Source organism: Geotrypetes seraphini, chromosome 4 (genome assembly GCF_902459505.1).
Source record: "Geotrypetes seraphini chromosome 4, aGeoSer1.1, whole genome shotgun sequence".
Lineage (NCBI taxonomy): Eukaryota > Metazoa > Chordata > Amphibia > Gymnophiona > Dermophiidae > Geotrypetes > Geotrypetes seraphini.
The window spans coordinates 296,272,867-296,294,937 of record NC_047087.1 but is presented as its reverse complement, the minus strand read 5'-3'; the positions used below and the strand labels follow the sequence as shown (position 1 = coordinate 296,294,937).

The 22,071-nt window shown below is 41.1% G+C and overlaps 1 protein-coding gene across 3 annotated transcripts in view; it reads right to left on the bottom strand.

The window, feature by feature from the left end:
• NEURL1 (neuralized E3 ubiquitin protein ligase 1) overlaps window positions 1-22,071 on the bottom strand; it is a 374,377-nt gene that overhangs the window by 229,414 nt on the left and 122,892 nt on the right. The window contains exon 1 of one of the 3 annotated variants that reach the window (XM_033943884.1): window positions 3,716-3,866. The exons of the other annotated variants lie outside the window; for them this stretch is intronic. Within the exon in view, the coding sequence (XP_033799775.1) occupies window positions 3,716-3,749 (34 nt within the window). The 5' untranslated portion in view covers window positions 3,750-3,866. Of the gene's footprint in view, window positions 1-3,715; window positions 3,867-22,071 lie in introns of those variants that run through there. 3 annotated transcript variants of the gene reach the window in all.

Genomic DNA, 22,071 nt, shown 5'->3' with positions numbered 1-22,071 from the left:
AGAGCTTACAATCTAAACAGCCAAGACAGACAAACAAGATGTCATGGATACAGTCAAGGGGAAGGGTTAATCAGCTGGCTGGGTTGGAGGGCAGAGGGGAGTACAGGACAATCAAGCCATTGTGACATCAGTGATGAGGTTGGCCCTTATTGGTGGAATGAGGCATTATGACATCACAATCTCAGCTCTGCTTCCCAAAGACTGAAACTCTTCACACTACAATGAATTCTTTCTAGAGTGCTACCAGATATATGCAGCGCTGTACAGTCAGAAAGAAGACAATCCCTTCTCCAAAGAGCTTACAATCTAAACATCCAAGACAGACAAACAGGATGTCATGGATACAGTTAAGGGGAAAGGTTAATCTACTGACTGGGATGGTGGGCAGAGAAGTAGGGTTAAGGATTGAAGGCTATATCAAAAAGGTGGGTTTTCAGTCTGCTTTTAAACAAGGGAAGGGAAGGGGCTGGCAGTGAGCAGGCTGTCCTAAGTGCTGCTCGGACCGGTCTCGTGTCTCCTTTGACGCTACTTCCTGTGCAAGGGGCCAAGAAGTGACATCAGAAGGAAGCTTCAGCCAGCACGAGCAGTGGCTATTCTAGACTGCTCACTGCTGGCAAAGATGTGAAAGAGGTACAAGGGGAGGGCGTGATGCGGTAATTTTGTGGCAGCAGGGGGTGCGGTGATGTCGGGACATCAGGGAAGGGCAGAGGGACACCGATATCGGGGTGTTGAGGAAGAGCACATGGAGGGGAGCACGGTGCGGTGATGTCAGGCGTCTCCACCCCAGGCACCAACTTCCTTCACTACACCCTGGGTCACCCACCCTGTTCTATGCCTTCTCCTTCCAGAGTCCAGAATATAACTGATCTCATAATGATTTTTTAACATGGTAATTTTATGGAAGGAGCAAAGAACTCTCTGCCTGTGCTCTGTGCTAGAGAATGACACGGGAACCAATTTTTCCCCATCCCCGCAGGAACTCAATTTCTCCGTTCCATTCCCATGAGCTTTGTTGCTGCCCTTGCCCCATTCCTGTAAGCTCTGCCTTAACTGCACAAGCCTCGAACACTTATGATTTTAAAGTGTTTGAGGCTTGTGCATATGAGGATGGAGCTTAGGCATTGGTGGAATGAGGCATTATGACATCACAGTCTGAGCTCTAGAATGTTGCTACTTATGATTTTAAAGTATTTGAGGCTTGTGCAGATGAGGACGGAGCTTAGGCATTGGTGGAATGAGGCATTATGACATCACAGTCTGAGCTCTAGAATGTTGCTACTTATGATTTTAAAGTATTTGAGGCTTGCGCAGATGAGGACAGAGCTTAGGCATTGGTGGAATGAGGCATTATGACATCACAATCTGAGTTCTAGAATGTTGCTACTTATGATTTTAAAGTGTTTGAGGCTTGTGCAGATGAGGACGGAGCAGCAGGAAAGGGGCAGGGACAGGAAAAGAATTCGCAGGAATGGGAAAATGAGTTCCCGAAAATTTTGTCTCCATGTCGTTCTCTTGTTTCCAACGGTGGCCAATCCAGGTTGGAAGTACCTGGCAGAAACTCAAAGAGTAGAAACATTCCGGAGCTGAGATTTTGATGTCATAATGCCTCATTCCACCAGTGCCTAAGAGCCAACCTCATCAGTGATGTCAGAATGGCTTGACTGTCCTATACTTAAGAACATGAGAATTCCTATACTGGGTCAGACCAACGGTCCATCTAGCCCATAGAGAATGACATGGGGACAAATTTTTCCCTGTCCCCGCAGGAACTCAATTTCCTTGTCCCATCCCTGCAAGTTTTGTCACTGTCTCTGCCCCATTCCCATAAGCTCTGCCTTAACCACAAAAGCCTCGAATACTTATGATTTTAAAGTGTTTGAGGCTTGTGCAGATGAGGACGGAGCTTGTAGGAATAGGGCAAGGACTGGAAAAGAACTCGAACTTGCCGGAATGGGAAAATGAGTTCCCACGGGGATGGGAAAAATTTGTCCCCGTGTCATTTTCTTCTCTGTGCTTCTAATGTGAGCAGCTTCAGGAGAGACTAGATAGGCCATTTGGCCTTTATCTGCCGTCATGTTTCTATGTTTCTATAATGGCTCTAAACCTGGACAGCCTGCATTCAAAAATGAGTTATGAAAACAGAAAGCTTAGAAAGCTTCAATCAGCATTAAAGGCTTTTAAATTTAAGAAGCTACTAAATAATAACACACGTTTATTTCATATTATTTTGCTTTATCTGCTTTAAGACATATATAGACTGCCTATATTACTAAACTCACACTGTATGCACTCCAAAAAAAAATACGGCCTAAGTCCCGACAAATCGAATCTGCAGTTCTATGTGAATAGATGTGGTGTTATACTTCTCTATTTATAGATGCAAGGGATCATATTAAATAAATATTTGCATTCAGTGCCACATTGCATTTTCCAGAACATGACTGTCTTGCTTTCAGCTGTAAAAAAAAATCCCATGGTTTATATATTACTTCACAAAATGTATTCATTTCTCTCTCCCTTTCACCCTAGACAGATATGAAACTGCCTTCTTGGCCTACTGTAAATTACTCTGGAATATATAAATATATTTTGATTCATAGAGTCAAATAAAGCTCCAAATGCTCTCGATGTCTCCTGTGTAGGTAAATGACATAAGTGGGAAAGGTTATCGGCAGCGCACTGCTTCCTCGTTCCAGCTGGCACAAAAGCCCCTAAGGCAGCGGCTCCCAACCCTGTCCTGGAGGACCCCCAGGCCAGTCGGGTTTTCAGGATAGCCCTAATGAAAATGCATGGAGCAGATTTGCATGCCTGGCACCTCCATTATATGCAGATCTCTCTCATGCATATTCATTAGGGCTATCCTGAAAACCCGACTGCCCTGGGGGGTCATCCACGACAGGGTTGGGAACCACAGCCCTAAGGCAATCCGCACATTTTAACCGCGAATCTTTTCACTACACGCTTCCATGCACACGGTCTCTGAGCATACCCTAGTAGGCTCTTCCTGCTGAGGGAGGCCTGGCTGTCATTTGCGACCGTGATCTGAAATACCAAATTAAGAAGAAATGCAACGGTGACGCTGTCTCAATAATAGCACACTAGAGTGTCACATCATAAATGCACAATTAAATTCACGTGTGGGGGATAATTTACGATCACAAAGATGCGGGTTTATAGGAATAAGGAGCTACGATTGAAAATTTTTCTATTTAGAAATGCTTTATGTACAAAGAGTTTGGTGAATTTTTATTTCGAGCAAAATCCCTAAAAGCCTATGAAATATGGCACCAAAAGATAAATCTATGAAAAATATATATATAGAGAGAGAGATTCAGGCATGCATATAAGTGACATAATTGAGATCAATAAAGCAGGCTCCTTTGAAAGCAAAGCTAATTAAATGATAGACCCTAGTATTCTCTGAACAACACATGCTTCCTCTTTCCCTGCCCCTGTCTGTCAGTGCTATATGCGCCCATGGAAATATTTGCCTTTCATTCAAAGCAAGCACATGGGACTAGATAGGAAGGGCAATCCACTTGCAGCTTTAAATAAGATCATGCCTGCAACTGAACGAGTTTTAAAAACATGACCAGCCAAAAAGAGAAACCTTTAGGTCTAAGCCTTTTGCATCAGTTTCTCAACACTCCTCGGTGCAAATGAACAATCAGAAATCAGAGCTCATAGTTACACTATACAGTAATAATATCCTTACCGTACAGAGTGTTTCTGGTTATCTGTCCTCCCATAGCACGGTGCAAGATGCCTACTGATCAGTGGGAATGGGGGTCGGACTCCATATAGGCAAGCATTATTAATATATCCACACACAGGGGACAGGCACTCCTGTCCAGCAGCTTAGACTTGTCTTGGACGAACACGCATGCAAAGAGTCCAGCGCAGCTCATCTTTCAAATCAAGCAGTCACCCCCAGCCCCCACCGCCCCTCTTTCTGGGTCCTCCCTCCCCCAATGGAAGCTCTGCATCTGTCGTGATGATTTACATAAAAGGGAGGAGACTCGGGGGCTTCCTGAACTGGCAAGAGGAGCGGCAGAGCCTTTTGTCCAAATTCTGAAGAGAAGACAAATAAAAAAGCTCTTTACACCATGAATTCAAAAAGTAGGTAGTGCTTTAAAAAAAAAAAAATCGCAGATATAAGAAGCAGGACAAATCGCTGCAGAATATGTGGCTAGATGCTTAGCAGAAGTCCAAACCAGCTTAAAAAACACCAGTCATGGAGCAAACTGAATTCTGCCAATTTGACAAAGGTTTGCTTAGATTTATTTATATACCACTTATATCCTCACGTGGTTTTATATTCAGGTACTTTATCATATTTCCCTACCTGTCCCGGTGGTCTCAAACTCTATCTAGTGGACCTGGGGCAATGGAGGGATTAAGTGACTTGCCCGGGGGTCACAAGGAGCAGCGAGGGATTTGAACTCACAACCTTGATTATACTGTACTTGTTTCTGTAATATATGGATTTTTAATGACCAATAGTTAACAATCCTAAGGACCGCATTTCTCAACCTTGTCCCGAAAGCATGCCTAGCTTAGCTTGCTTTTATGTTATCTGCAATGAATAAGCCCGAGAAAGACATAGGTACACCTAAGCTCCCGATGTTTGCAGCTCCTTTTCATGCAGATTCACTGTGGTTACTATAAACATCTGACTCTTAGGTGTGCTTCGTGACTTGAAAAGCACTGCTCCTAGGAGCTGAGAGGGGAAATCATCAGTTATAGGACTGCGTCACAGCTACAGGAGTCTAAGATAGTAAGGTGTTTTATCCTGTGGAGTTTAAAAACAACGATTGATACCTGATGCATAAACATTATTCCAACTAGAGCAGTGGTCTAAAATCCGTGGCCCGCCAGGTACTATTTTGAGGCCCTCGGTATGTTTATCATAATCACAAAAGTAAAATTAAACAGTTTCTTGATCATATGTCATATTATGATTAAGACTTAGCCAAAAGGAAAGATTTATAAACTATAAAGAGTTTTACCTCATGCAAAATTGTCAGATGGCCAGCAGATTTTGAACGAGTCTGGTCTCAACGAGCCAGTATCAGTGTCCCTCCCCGACGAAGAAGACGAAACTCGAGTCGGGGGGACGGGAAATGAAGCGGATATATATATAAGAAACACCTCAGGATTTTAAGAGGCACTTTATTAGTTTGAACACAGTCACTACCGAGATTTAACAGGACCAAATCTAACAACAGACACCTCTCCATTCAGATAAGTACCATCAAGTATCTGAATATGTTCACGTAGGGAGGGGTTGGGGACTAGTGAGTGCGATGATGGTCCCCCTTGTTGAACTCTAAGTAGTGACTTCACTATTTAATGGGTTTAAGGTCTGAGCACATCACTATTATAAATTTATATTTATTCAAAGCTATAATAACTGTGATAATCAGTATTTTGCCAATTAATAGAATCACAGAGTAACATTGTATATTTCCCCATTGTTTCAGCATTTCTTTAATAAGACATTAACTATTTTTTTCTGAGGCCTTCCAAGTATGTACCTACAAATCAGATCACTGGCCTATAGGAAGAGGAGATGCAAATGTTAAGAGCCTTAGCCAATAGGGAGAGGAGGAGACAGTGGATGCTGTGGATGGGCCATTTGGCCTTTATCTGCCATCATGTTACTATGGTTCTATGACATCACAATGCAGGTGTAAAGAGCCTTAGCCTATAGCAGTGGTCTCAAACTCGCAGCCCGCCAGATCCTATTTTGAGGCCCTCGGTATGTTTATCATAATCACAAAAGTAAAATAAAACCGTTTCTTGATCATATGTCTCTTTAGCTATAAATGACAATATTATTATTAAGACTTAGCCAAAAGGAAAGATTTATAAACTATAAAGAGTTTTACCTCATGCAAAATTGTCATTTCTTTAATAAGACATTAACTATTTTTTCTGAGGCCCTCCAAGTACCTACAAATCCAAAATGTGGCCCTGCAAAAGGGCCTGAGTTTGAGACCACTGAACTAGAGGGACTTGTCTAAAAGAAAATTTCAAAACATCAATTGTGTCTGAAATAGTACCGCAAAGATGCTTTCCTAGAAGCACATTATAACTCATATTTTATTCTACAGATACTCTAACCCAGTGGTCAGCAAACTGCGGCTCACGAGCCGCTTGCGGCTCTTTAGCCACTTGAGTGCGGCTCTGCTAGAGAATGACATGTCACCGATTGGGCATCTCCCTCCCTCCCCCTTACCTTACCATGGCGATTTTCTGAGGGGTTTTTATCTTCTAGCTGCCTGAGCCGGCTTTCATCAAGTCGTGGGTGGCTGCCAAAACTTCTCCTCTGACGCAACCGGAAACAGGAAGTTGCATCAGAGGAGAAGTTTCGGCAGCCACACGCGACTTCATGAAAGCTGGCTCGGGCAGCTGGAAGTCAAAAAAAAAGAAAATTGCCACGAAGGTAAGGGGGAGAGAGGGAGGGGAGCTGCTGAAAGACATCTAATAATCCTTGCAGGCTTGACTGCAAGGAATTATTTTTGTAAAATCATGTTTTGTTATGTGACTGGCATTATTTAGACTTTAATTTCTATGAATGGATAGAATGAAAATGATATAAAATTGCTTGCTTGCTTTTATGTGCGTGCGCTGAAGGCAAGTGGAGAGAGTTGAATGAGGACGCTGAAGGGAAATGAGGAAGAGAGAGTGGGGAGAAGACGCTGATTTATAAATTGACAATTGTACAGAATATTGTTTCTTTTTATACTTTAATATAACAAGTTCAGTATAAAACTATTAAAGGCTTGTGTGAATGGGATCAGATGGTTTGCAGGGTCGGGAGCAGAGCTCACTGGGATGGGGCAGGGACAAATTTTTTCCCCGTGTCATTCTCTAGGCTCTGCCATGAATCGATTTTGACTACATGCGGGCGAGCGGGGTGTCAGTTGGATTAATGTAGCTGTCATAGGGCATGGGGTATGCGGGCATGGGGTATGCGGCGCGGAGGAGGCACACGTGACTAACGCACAAGTTGAGCGAGCCAGTCACATGGTTCTTGAAAAGAAATTTGGCTCTCAAAAGAAATCTTAATCGTTGTATTGCTGATCTTTGGCTCTTTTGCCTAATGAGTTTGCCTACCACTGCTCTAACCTATCGGCAAGTTTGGACTCCAAGAATCGGTCTTTACAAGAGTAATTTTGTATAACATGGCACCTATAGTTTTTAATCATAAAAGGAGCTACATTTCTGTTAGAAAAGTACTTTTGGAATCCTTTTATTTATATGTTGCTTAAAGTCCATAAAAAGGTATGAGAAATCCTTCTGAAAGACCTAAAGAGTGGCATTTTAGAAATGGAGAACTAGATGTGGGGTTATCAACCACTAAGGGATTAAGGTTGCCACATTTTACAGATTTATAAAGGAGCTTTTTATTATCTAGAGCAGTGTCTCACAAACTATCCAGAGCAGTGGCACTTTAAACAGGGGGCTGTAGCTGGAGGGCACCCGGAAGTGCGCGGATGTTGATGCGATGATGTCATATACATACGTGACATCATCATATTGACATCTGTGCATGCATAAAAGCCCTGCAGACAGTTCCCTGAGCCGTCCGCCGGGGGGTGCTCAACAGGAGAAGTGAGAAGAGGCTGTAGCGGCCGACGACTGTCTACAGGATGTGCCTCTCTTTGCGCAATTCCAGTGCTTTTTCTTTAGGTGCCAATAGGTGCCTCAACCTTGCCATTTTTTGCCATTTCTAATGGTGTTTTTCAAGTTTAGGTGCTCATTTTAGAATTTCCCCCCAAAATGCCTAAATGTAGATATGCACTGTTAGGTCATAATACATAATGCATAATGCAAGTGCATAATGGAGAGTATAATTAAATAATCCTTCTGCAGACAAAAATATGTATATTCACACTTTGAAAAGAATGCAAATTAACGCAAACAAAGGGCACCCTACAATAACAACAACACAGACTCACCAATAATATATATAAAAAGTTATACATCTAGAGAGAGATGCATATGTAAATGTCAATGAATAAAGAATAAAAATAATAAATTCAGTGAAAAATATACAAAATAAAAAGATACCGAGCCAAATATGAAAGATAATAAATAATGAAAAATATAGCCAAATGTGAAAGTGATGCAGTGTGGTGAAAAATAAAATAGTAGGAGACTATTAAAAAAAACATATGTTATAAAAATTTATGGGGCTTATAATCGAAACAGAAATACATCTAAAATCCCACCCAAATTGGCACTTGGATGACCTTAAATACAGGTCGTCCGAGTGCCAATAATTGAAACGGGTTTTAGGGAGGGAGGGAGAAATAGTATTATGATTTCAATATATGTAAGATTAATAAATGTTATTAAAGTATATATGATGATATTATTATGTACTTGTTGAAAGTTTAAAAATGAATAATAACCTTTACTGTGAAAAGGTGGGGTTTTTTTTTACCACAAACTAATTTCTTTAAAATTCCCCATCAAAGAATTCAGTCACGGATTACCAGTTTAGGTTTTTAAAATAATTTTTGACTCTCGGTATCAATAATTTAAAACCTTTTAAGTTCATTGAAGCTGTCACAGACAATAAATCACACCTTCACTGACAGTAGCTTAATCTGATGAATTATTTAGTAAGAATAGATTTAACTCTGTTCTCTGGCTTTGCAGTAGGAGAAAAATTCTGAAAACTTCAGGTTTGAATAGTATGCCAACCATGTTAACCTCACCAGCACAAACTTGAAGCAAAAATTCCATGGGCTTCTCAAATTAACTAACGCAATCAGAGCTCACACACACACACACACACTCTGTCAGAAACCCAAACCTGTCAAAATTACCTTTTAAAAATCTCTACAGCTTCTGCCACACAATGCAGGTCCTTCACACACCAAGACACCTACTCAACTGACCCACTTGGCAGTTTACAAATCTGTTGAGTTCCAAACTCCCTGCACAGCTCACGCTGCAAAACACAACAGACGTCCCTGACTAAGTTCCACTCACTAACCCCCTAACCAAAAAAAACCCACAAAGATTTTTAAAGAACCTTTTCCCTACCTAGACAGGATCTTCTTCTTGTTTCTCCTTTTTTACTTCTTTCCCTGCCTGCTTGTATCACCTTCTGCTGCACTGCTCTGCCTACGAGCTGGCAGCCACCCATGTCATCAGCACGCATGCACCCTTTAAAATTCATGAACCACGTTCGGGCACCGCTCCCCCTTTCTTTCTTTTTTTTTTTTTTTTTTTTTTTTTTTTATTTATTTTATTTTATTTTTTTGTTTTTTGTTTTCTTTTTCCTCTTTTTATTAGTTTTCTTCTTTAGGGTTGTTGAGGGAGGGATGGGTGATTCCTTGGGTCAGCTGGGGGCCACCAGAACACGGGCCTTCGGTATTTGAAAGTTAGGTCTTTTGGCTTCTGTTTGTTGGGGGTGGGGGTAGGGGCTGTTTTGGGGGGGGAGGGTGGGGTTGGGGGGTTGTTGGCTTTGTACGACTTTATACTGCACGGATTTGGGTATTTTTGGAAGCTTAGCCCTTTTCAGTGTGGTAGTTGTTATTTGTTGCTTTCTTATTCACTTAATAAAAAATAGATTTGAACATAAAATTCATGAACCACAAAAATTCTGGCCCCCACGAGTCTTTGGGGGAGCTCTCCAGAGCTTCCCCATCCTTGCTGGCATATCCTATGGTGTTTCCCCAGCTCCAGGGCTTGAAAAAACTTTTATTTTACATGGCCCTGTTGATAGGGTTACCATACGACTCCAGAAAAAGGAGAACGGATTGAGACATCCGGGTTTTACTTCTGCTGAAAGCAATGGAAGTAAGGAGGACACATGGAGGCATCTGGGCTTTACTTCCATTGAAAGCAATGGAAGTAAAACCCGGATGTCTCAATCCGTCCTCCTTTTTCTGGAGCCATATGGTAACCCTACCTGCTGAGGCCTGGCCAGCTCCTGGCTCCCCCATGCATGTGCAGGCCCAGTGATGTCACTGCTGTGCATGTGCAATGATGTCATTGGGTATGCATAGTAGCTATCAACAGCTGGAGTCTCCTATAACTGCGGTGCTCCCATGGCCATCGCAGCATTCTCCCGCCTGTCCTCCAGCCGCCACCTGTCCTGCCACAGCCACAACACCTCCAGCGCCATGGCTAATCCCCAGCCCACCCCAGGTATACCTTTTCTTTTAACCCACAGGGGTTACATAGTCAGGTGAGAGCATATACACAGATTTGGTACGCTGTAGAGGTTATTGTGATTGTTTCACGTTAAATACATACTGATTGCAAAATACAAGCGAACAGGTTCCAATTACAGTAAAACCTTGGTTTGCTAGCATAACCCGTTCCGGAAACATGCTTGTAATCCAAAACACTCATATATCAAAGCGAATTTCCCCATAAAACATAATGAAAACTCCACAACCCGAAAACTTTAATAGAAAATACTGTATATACTCGTATTGCAAGACCTCGCTTGTTTAGAACAGTCACTACACTCCCGCAGCGAGAGAAGAACCATCGGCTCAGTTGTGATATCTGTATACTGTATGCACTTAGCTTGTATATCAAGCTAAAATTTAGTAAATGTTTTACAAAACACTTGCATACCAAGTTACTTGCAATCCAAGGTTTTACTGTATATATATATATATTTTTTTTTTATTCTTTATTGATTTTTAATCAAAAACAGTGTCATACAAATGAAAGAACAAAAGATATTCCACTATTATCTATACAGGTAACATAAATATCATTCAATAAATATTGATAGTGATATTTAGGTAACTTTATTCTTTATTTGTATTGTATATTAGGATATATTATGATATTATTATAAACAGGAAAATGAAATTATTGAATGATGTTTTACTGTATTTTTTTTTTTTTTTAAAGAGTCCATGCACCACACAATAGTTTTCCTGCAAGCAGGTGTTGAGTACAGCCAATAGCACATGGGATAAACTAAAGATGTGGGAATGCAAATTCTGCTTCGTTACCAACATCTGGCCTATCATAATCCAATCAGAAACATGAATCATAGTCACAGTGGAACAAAGCACAAGCACCCTGGATTCCAAAAAGTCAAGCAATCTATTATTTACATGGATATCAAACAAACAAAGCTTTCTGCTAAAGGACTACATTTAGATAATCACTGTGTAAGATTTATTTACCACCACCAGAATGTTATCAAGGTCGATATGCCTTTTTATTAAGAATTTATCCAATCAAAGGTCTGTAAACTGAAATTCTCAGTTCAAAGCTTGCCTTTTTGTGTCACTCACACTATGAGATTTCAATATCCGGTTGTATTATTTACCCACTAACATCATAAGTTGTTCAGGTTAGGGATTTACTAAACAGAACAGAACATTAACCCCCCTCTTTTATGAAACCGCGATATAAGTTTCTAGCGCAGAGAGCCGCGCTGAATGGCCCGCGCTGCTCCCGACGCTCATAGGAACTCTATGAGCGTCAGAAGCAGCGCGAGCCATTCAGCGCGGCTTCCTGCCCTAGAAACTGCTAATGCAGTTTCGTAAAAGGAAGCCTAAGCTTTATGTAACTGCATGTTATCGACTGCATTAATGGGCATCAACCAGTGACGAATCGCACTGCTGTTCATCCATTTGATTTGTTACAACTACTATAAAAACAAGTTTTATAACAAAATTTTCGCTCCAATACACTTACATGAGTTTTACATCCTCCTTTACAAAGCCGCGCAAATGCTTTTAGCGCCGGCCATGGCGGCAAGAACTCCGACGCTCATAGAATTCCTATGAGAATTAGAGTTAACTCCACCGCAGCCGGCGCTAAACACGGTGACGGGACTAAAGCACGCAGCACAATCGCGCACGGACAAAAACACTAAGACAGACGCATGTAGGAAGTCAGCGCGCTAGATTAAACGGTAACTTTAAAGCGCTCTGAGGGGGTGTGAGGAGAACCCCCCCACACACACACTTTACTTAGAAGTGTTGCCGCTGCCGTTGGGGCAGTGGGGGGAACCCCCACACACACTTACAGAGGAAACTAATTTTTCACTAAAACACTGGTAAAAATCACACTTTCCTTTCTAATCGGGGGGGGGGTGTCTTCCCCCCAAGCCCCCCAACGGCAGCGCCGACACTTCTAAGTAAAATCGGGGGGTTCCCCCAAACACATATACCCCCTGGGAGCACTTTAAAGTTACCTTTTAATCCAGTGCGCTGATGTCCTGTGCGCATTTTTCTTAGCGTTTTTGTCCTCGCGCGCGTTAATCTATGGAACCCTAAAAACGCTAGCACGGCTTTGTAAAGGAGGGCCTTAGGCCTCCTTTTATTAAACTACGCTAGCAGTTTTTACGCCGGGAGCCACGCTGAATGCCTGACGCTGCTCTCAACGCTCATAGTGTATTGGTTATTGCATTTATTTATTTAATGGGATTTATTAACCGCCTTTAGGAAGAGATTCACCCAAGGTGTAATTCAACATAAAACGTACAATTTTTTTTTAACAGCATAACAGTAGTAAAAAGACCAAATATAAACATAAATGCCATGAATCAGGTAGAGATAAAACTTAGGGCTCCTTTTACTAAGCTGCGGTAGCGTTTTTAGCGTGCGCTTCAGATTAGCACGCACCAGCCCCCACGATGCGCGTAAAAACTAACGCCAGCTCAATGGAGGCGTTAGCGTCTAGCGCGCACGGCATTGTAGCGCAAGCTAAGACCACTAGCACAGCTTAGTAAAAGGAGCCCTTAATAATAGGACTACTGTGAAACATTGTCAAAAATATACTTAAGAGCACCGAAATTCAAATAGTAGAGATACAATACAATGTCAGCATAATACTTATGAAACTCTTAATAAGCACGCATCAGAACACTCAAATGATATGACACTTTTCTCTAACGCCCCTGGTTAAAAAAAGTGTTACTAAGAAAGGTAAAGCCCCCCCCTCCCCCCCTTTCTGCTCTTCTACTAGCATGAGCCATCCTTCCATTTGAATCAACAGTAAAGATCCTGGAGGTAACATCTGATCATTCCCCGAGATGCCAGTCTCATTTATTTACCACATTTTCAAAGGAACTCACTGAAGGTGGTGATAGAGTGAGGCAGAAACAGCAACCCCCTACAGTTGAGAACTTACAAATAGACATATTGGGTCAGACCGATGGTCCATCTAGCCCAGTATCCTGTTTCCACAGTGACCAATTCAAGTCACAAGTACCTGGCAGAAACCCAAATACTACTACTTGTAAGCTCTTTGGAGAAGGGACTGTCTTCTTTGTGACTCTGCACAGCGCTGCGTACATCTGGTAGTGCTATAGAAATAATTAATAGTAGTGTGAAGAGTTTAAGCCTCTGATAACCATAGCTGAGATTGTGACATCATAATGCCTGTTTCCACCAATAAGAGCCAACCTCATCAGTGATGTCACAATGGCTTGATTGTCCTGTACTCCCTTCTGCCCTCCAACCCAGCCAGGAGATTAACCATTCTTCTTAACTGTACCCATGTCATCTTGTTCGTCTATCTTGTTTGTTTAGAATTTGTAAGCTCTTTCGAGCAGGGACCGTCTTCTTTGTGACTCTGTACAGTGCTGCGTACGTCTAGTAGCACTATAGAAATAATTCATAGTAATAATAGTTATACTACTAGTTCTTATTTCTATAGTGCTGTAGTGTGGTTTTTAGCCATGGTGGTAACAGCTCAGACTCTCATAGAATTCTGAGCATCAGAGCTGTTACCACCACTGCTGATGCTAAAAAACGCTCTACAGTTTTGTAAAAGGGGGGATAAAACAGAAATACGTAGACAAAGGTTAAATTGAACCACCAAGAAGCTGGACTCTGCATACAATGCAACATCATAGAAACAGCAATTCATCTCCCCTAAAGCAAAAAAATTAATCAATAGAATTTTTTTTTCTACCTTTTCTTCTCTGGTTTCTGCTTTCCTCATCTTCTTGTCACTCTCTTCCATTCATCCACTGTCTACCCTCTCTCTGCCCTCTGTCTGCCTCTTCTCTCCTTCTATTCCCCTTCCAGAAACTTTATGCCTTCCCCTTCCATTTCTCCCTTCACCCCCATTGGTCTGCCATCCATCTTCTTCTCTTCGCTCCTCCAATGGTCTGGCATCTCTCCTCTCCTCTTCTTACCTTCCCTCTCCCACACCCCTATGGTCTGGCATTTCACTCTCTCCTCTCCCTTCCTCCCTTCCCCCCACTTCAATCAGCAAATGCCCCCTTTCTTTCCCTCCAACCCAATTTCATCCAGTATCCGCATCGGCAGTCGCAGCAGCCACCGCCACCGCCCCTGCAGCCCTCTCCCACCTCCGATTCCCGCTCCTCTTCCACATCCAACAATTGTGGTTTTTCACAATTCACGATCACTCCAAAAACGTAACCCCCGCAAATTTCGGGGGAGTGCTGTATAGTGTGTTTTATCCCTAATCCCCTTTTACTAAGCCACGGTAGAGGTTTCTACCTCAGCCCAGAGTGCTAAATGCTCCGACACTGCTCTGATGCTTATATAATTCCTATAAGTGTCAGAGCAATTAGCAGCCCGGTAGAAATCTCATTGTTCGGAAGTGGAAAAGCAGCATAGCACCAACAGGAGAGGCTGGAATCTTCAATTGTACAGATTGGCGCAAATGGAGTGCCTTGCTGCTAAACATGACGGTTATTTTGAACACCAGGAGTGGATTTGGAAGAAAATCTTTGATTTCCTTTGATCCTTTTTGCTTGGGATGAGGTGGTTGTTTTGGGAGGGGATGGAGTTGTTTAGGGGGTGCGTTGAAGAACACACGGCGTGCCCCCTCTTTTGGAATTGCAGGAGGGAAGTGGGAAAGGGGGTGTTGTGTTTGATGAGTCACAGAGGTAGGGGGTGTTTTTTGTTATGGGGAATACAGAGTGGGGTAGTGCTCCTTTGTTAAGGATTTTGCTGTATTAGGTAGTGAAAGGGGGGGAATTGGAGCATCACGATTTGTATGTGGAGATGTTATGAGACTTGTTTGTATTTTATGAAAACATAATAAAAATTTAAAATATATTTTTTAAAAAAGAGGGCTAAGTAATTAAGGAGCATCTTGACCTAAAATCACTACAGCATGTTCTGTTTTTCTTCTCACTCTCCTTCCATTTTTATTTTTTTTTTAGCCTTCAGCCTCTCAACAGATGACAATATTCCAAAGATTTTCTTACCAATTCTCCTGAGTACGAGAGGGTATTTGCTAAAGGGGTCATTTGTGAGGGCTCAGTATGTGTTATGAAAATCAAAATCGTGTGTTTTCCTCTCCTGAAATGTTTGGAATTTTTATGAATACAATAAACCCCCCCACAAACTAGGTCCTTAAAGCCCTGGCAACACACAGGAATCTAAACTTCTATAACCCCATCAAGTAAAATATCCAGCTACAGAATTATGATTTCACAGGGGATGGAAAACTTCATGGGTATGCTATGTAGTTCATTCTCCTTGCTAGTGAAATAATATCAACTATGCTGTTGAGAGACACTACCCTAAAATTAAAATCGTATGAGGAAATAAAAAGCATCTCCTAACCCAGGGGTAGGCAATTCCAGTCCTCAAGAGCCGGAGCCAGGTCAGATTTTCAGGATATCCACAATGAATATGTATGAGATGGATCTGCAGGCACTGCCTCCTTGAGAAGCAAATCCATCTCATGCATATTTATTGTGGATATCCTGAAAACCTGACCTGGCTCTGGCTCTCGAGGACCGGAACTGGGTATCTTGTTATAAGTTCTGATAATGTGGTAGTCTAATACAGTGATTCCCAACCCTGTCCCTATTCATTAGGGCTAGCCTGAAAACCCAATTGGCCTGGTGTTCCTCCAGGACAGGGTTGGGAACCACTGGTCTAATATAGTATAAAATCATCCAAACTACCTTACCAAATAGATTTTTGGACTGACCAAAATGATGTAAAGGGAAATATTTTTTGCTTAGGCCCGGATTCTCAAAACGGCACCAGAATCGAACAGCGTCTGAAAAAAACGGTGCCGGTCACACATCACTTAAACTACAGCGCCGTTTTGAGAATCACAGTCTGCGCCAAAGATAGGCGCCAAAAATGTAGTCCAGGGTTTTTACGGGCCTGCATTTCCGGTGCCTACCTTCAAGTTAGAATCACACTTAGAAGCGCCGAAAGTCAATCCTGCCCATCGCCATGCCTCTTTTGACGTTCGGGTACGGTAAGTATCTGAGTAGACATGATTCAGGCATCTTTTTTGTAGGCACCTTGTGGTGCCTACTTTTTTTAAAAAAATTTGTTTTTAATTGGTTTTTAACAGCGCGGTCAATTACCGCACTGCTAATGGCCAATTAAAACACTTAATTTAGGTGCCATTTTTAGTATCCGGGCATTAGTGAATGATTAAGCTCTGAAACTTGATGCCAGAGAATGCGGTTACAGTAATTAGCATATCAATGTCTAAAAAAATATGGACAAGTTCCTGGAAGAAAAGTCCAGTCTGTTATTGAGATAGACATGGGGGGATGCCACTGCTTGCCCTGGGATCAGTAGCATAGAATGTTGCTACTATCTGGGATTCTGCTAGGTACTTGTGACCTGGATTGGCCACTATTGGAAGCAGGGTACTGAGCTAGATGGACCATAGGTCTGACCCAGTGTTGCTATTCTTATGTTCTTATGAAAGACTCTCATATAAGGAAAAGCTAAGAGGTTAGGGCCCTTCAGTTTGAAGAAGAGATGGCAATCAAAATGTGACAGGAGTCTGTAAAATCCTGAATGGGTAAACTTGAATCAATTATTTACTCTTTCAAAAAATACAAACACTAGGGACACCCCATGCAGTTACCTATTAGCACATTTAAAACAAATAGGACAAAATATTTTTTTACATTCAATGTATAATTGGTAGAGCAAGTGGTAAAAGCAGTTAGTGTAGCTGGGTTTCAAAAAGGTTTGGACAAATTCCTGGAGGAAAGTCCATAATCTGTTATTAAGGTAAACCTGTAGAAAATAAGGTTAAGAAACATAAAATCTTGCCAGTTTTTGGGACTCTTGACAGGTACTTGTGCCCTAGACTGTTGGATTGTTGGAAATAGGATTCTGGGCTAAATAGTCCCTCAGTCTGACCCAGTAGGGCATCTCTTATGTTCCTACAGAAAATGATGATATTTGTTTAGATGCAAAATCCAGAAAGATAATTTATTTTTCTTTGTTTCCTCTCCCAATCAAAGATAAAGTACTCTGTAAAAAAAACAAAAAACAAAAGTCTATTCATATAGTAATTGAAATGATTTCCATTTGGCCATGTGTGAAAAATTACAGGGTAATACTATAACGTCAGTGTAAACATGTTGGATATACAATGGAGATTGGAACAATATGGATTTTTTTTTGCCTCTAAGTAAGCATGAAGACAAGGCACATGTGATTTGCAGAGCTCCAGCCTCTGGCATGAGTTCCCCAAGGTCAGTAGAACAGGGTTTTGCACATGAAACACACAGAGAGAGGCCAATGTACTAATCTACACTGCGCTTCCGAGTACTGTACAATAAAAGTCACACTTTAAAGAAGTTTAGAACATAAGAATTGCCATACTGGGACAGACCGAAGGTCCATCAAGCCTGTTTCCAAGTAATAAAATAGATTTTCTGCTGCTTATCCTAGGAATAAGCAGTGGATTTCCCCAAACTATGGACTTCCCTTTTAGGAATTTATCCAAGCCTTTTTTTTAAACCCGCTAAGCTATTTCACCACATTCTTCGGCAACGAATTCCAGAGTTTAATTACACGTAGTATAAACAAATATTTTCTCTGGTTTGTTTTTTAAATCTACTACTTAGTACCTTCATCTCATGCCCCCTAGCCCTAGAATTTTTGGAAAGAGTAAATAAGCGATTCACATCTACCCTTTCCACTCCATTCAGTATTTTATAGACCTCTATCACATCACCCCTGAGCCGTCTCTCCTCCAAGCTGGAGTCCTAGCCGCTTTAGCCTTTCTTCATAGGGAAGTCGTCCCATCACTTTTATCATTTTTTGTATCCCTTCTGTGTACCTTTCTAATTCAGCAATATCTTTTTGAGATACGGCTACCGTAACTGCACACAGTATTCAAGGTGTGGCTGTACCGTAGAGCAAAACATGCAATAACATTTTCATCTTTGTCTTCGTTTCCTTTCCTGATTATTCCTAACATTCTATTTGCTTTCTTAGCTATCGACACACATTGAGTTGAGGGTTTCAACGTATCCCCAACAATGACACTTAGATCCTTTTTCCTGGACAGTGACTCCTAACCTAGAACCCTGCATTGGTGTGGTTCTAAACCCATGCAAATTATGTTAGTGCAGCCATGTTACACAGAAACAAAATATGAAGGACAAAGAAATCCCCATCTAGTATGTCCACATTATTTTCTGTTGCAAATGTCATGCAAATTTTAACATGACAAAGTAGAAATTACATCTGAATTCAAATGAAGATAATTATAGGGTAAATATCAGAGAGAGCTATGTGGTGGTTTTAGATCAGTGGTCTCAAACTCAAACCCTTTGCGGGGCCACATTTTGGATTTGTAGGTACTTGGAGGGCCGCAGAAAAAAATAGTTAATGTCTTATTAAAGAAATGACAATTTTGCATGAGGTTAAACTCTTTATAGTTTTATAAAATTTTCCTTTAACAGTTAAAAGAAAGATATATAAACTATAAAGAGTTTTACCTCATGAAAAATTATCATTTCTTTAATAAGACATTAACTATTTTTTCTGCAGCCCTCCAAGTACTCTATTTTTTCTGCAGCACTCACATTTAAAGTTTAATATCTTTTCTTTCTCAAAACTGGCACATTTCAATCACTAAATTGAAAATAAAATCATTTTCCTACCTTTGGTAATTTCATGAGTCTCTGGTTCCACTTTATTCTTCTGACTGTGCATCCAATATTTCTTCCCTTCTTTTAGTATGCTTCCTCTCCTCCAGAGCTCATTCCCTCCCCCAACTTTTTCTTTCTTTCTCTATGTCTGTCTTTCTCTGATTCTGTGTCCCAGTTTTGCTTTGTTTCTGGCTCCCTGTCCCCCCCCCCCAATCTTTCTTTCTTCCTTCCTGCCCTCCCCCATGCCACCGCCACCGGGGAATAGGCTGCTGCTGCTGCTGCCGCCATCGGGAACAGGCTGAGATCTCCATGCTTCTCTTCTCCACGGGGCCGACCACCCAACGTCAATTCTAACGTCGGAAAGGATGTTCCGGGCAGCCAGGCAGCGATTGGCTAGCCAGAACGTCCTCTCGACGTCAGAATTGACGTCGGGCGGTGAGAGAAGCAGGGAGATCAAAGAGCACGGTGCCGGCCTGTTCCCCGATGGCAGCGGTGAGAAGGGAAGGGAAGCAGGTTGGGCACCACTGCTCTAGACGAGCCGCACTCTAGGGAGAACAGTGGAGGGTGGCCAGCTGTGCAGACCGCCCCCCCCCCCCTTGGTACGCCACTGGAGCAACGTGTCTGGTCGGCTTGTTCCGTTCAAAGCCGCGGGTGGCGGCTCCTTGCGAGATCCGCACCTGCATCTGAAGCCTCTCTGATGTTGTGATGTCAGAGAGGCTTCCGATGCAGGAGTGGATAGCGCAAGGAGCCGCTAACCCGCGGCTTTGAATGGAACGAGCTGGCCAGACATGCTGCTGCTCCAAAAGGAAGAGAATGATCCAGTCCAGACTGCGGGCCGCAAATAAAATCTGGAGAGCCACATGCGGCCCATGGGCCGCGTGTTTGAGACCGCTGTTTTAGATTATCTCCAGCACTCCATAAACATTATTTCATAGAAACATGTTGGCAGTTAAAGGCCAAATGGCCCATCTAGTCTGCCCGTCCACAATAACCATTATCTCTTTCTCTCTCTGAGAGATCCCACGTGCTTATCCCAGGCCCTTTTGAATTCAGACACAGTCTCTGTCTCCACCACCTCTTCCGGGAGACTGTTCCATGCATCTACCACCCTTTAAAGAGATGGGTGTGTAATAAAGAATATATGCCAATGGTATTCTGTTCTTCTTCCCGATAAAAGACATCCTTAATATAGATCTTTGCTTGCAAAAGTATATGGAAATGATCAGAAGTTGGATGAGTGAACATGATTTGAAATTAAATGTTAAGAAAATGGAGATGATGGTGGCGAAAGACCAAAGAGATAATTTTGAGTTGGAAAATGTGGTTGTTATGGGGGGAAAACTACCAGTAAAAAAGGAGATGACTGTCCTGGGAGTGTGCTTAGATAGTTGTTTGACAAAGGGAAACCAAATATTAAAAATAATCTTAATGTGAATTTATAATTTGCATTTGAGCGTGACTGAGATAATAATATGAGGACACATAAATGCTGCATTGGAGAAATGCTGCATTGGAGAAAGACTATTGATGTAAAGAGAAGAAGATATGAAGATGGACTGATGAAAATGACTTGAGCATTATTTAGATTTACAATTTGCATCTGAAATTGACTGAGATATAAGGATGATGTTGCAAAAATACTTTATTGGAGAAAGATGAAATAGCAATCTGCAAGAAGATGGAATAAGAGACTGAAACAGCAGGATGAAGATGTACAAGTGTTACAGTTGTGCAGAATGGAGAATAGACTGTAATAGATTGAAGATGCAATGAAAATTAATGAGAGTTTTAAAAAAAAATATGAGGTCTGCTTGGTTGAAATGTTTGATCCTTCTTTTGATGTAAGGTTAAAAAAAAAAATGAATATTATAGGATGGAGTGATGTATGTTCCATTGAAGTTATGAGAAACTTAGGTTAGACAAAAAATAAAATAAAATAATAATATTAATCTTGGGGGGGTATATATTGTAAGAAATGGTTTCCGAAATATTGGGTATATCCTTTTATAAATATATTAGAGGTATAGGATGGAAGAATGTTTGGAAATTTAAATGAGGGGGGAAGTATATAATAAAGAATTATAGTAAATATGGGTATTTAGGGTATTGAAGAATGGATTGACTGCAGGAGAATTTAGTGTTGGTTGTTTGAAAGATTAGAGAAAGAAAAATGAGTATGTTATTGCCTGTGGAGAGTTTATTTTTTGCTCAGTAATATGTGCGTTTCAAAGTTTGCATTTGTGTTAGGGGAGGGGAGGGTGGAGGATGGGAATAGGGGGGGGATGGGGAAAGAGGGGAGAGGGGGGAGACTCATATATTGGTTTAAGGAAAAAGAAAAAATGTATATTTTATGTTTGAGTGGATTATATATGTATTTTATATTTTATTTGTAAAATGGGTTTTAAAATTTTTTCTTTGAATGTAAATGGCCTTAATCACCCTATAAAAAGGAAAAAGGTATTGGAATATATTAAACAACAAAATATAGATATATGTTTCTTGCAAGAGACACATTTGTCTGGAACAGAGTCTATGAAGCTGACAGATAAGTGGATAAAACAATGTTTATTTGCACCAGCGGTAAAAAAGAAGGCAGGAGTTGCAATATTGATTAATAAAAAATGTCCAGCAACATTTAATATGGTTAAGGCAGATCCTCAAGGAAGGTGGTTACTTGTTGACATGAGCATGGGCAGTAATACAATGGCGTTACTAAATATATATGCACCTAATTCGAATCAAAGTGAATTCTTTAAATCTCTACAACAATTAGTTTTACCACTGGCTACTACTAATTTAGTGGTGGCTGGGGATTTCAATGCTGTTATAGATCCAATAATGGATAAAAAGCCTAGTAGAATAATGAAATCAATGGGATTAGATAATTTGGTACAAGTATGTAATTTAAAAGATATATGGCGTATTCTTCATTTTAATGATCGGGAATTTACATTTTGTTCACATGTTCATCAATCGTTCTCAATAATTGATTATATTTTTGTTTCAGATCAGATGGTACAGCAAGTTATAAAAGCTGACATAGAACCAATAGTAATATCTGATCATGGTGGTATATGGATAGAAGTTAACTTAGTAGATCCAGATAATTCCAAACCTGTATGGAGGTTTGATAATACATTGCTTGCTGATTCTAAATTTTGCACAGAATTTCAAAATAAAATAAATGAATATTTTAGACTTAATGATTTAGAGGA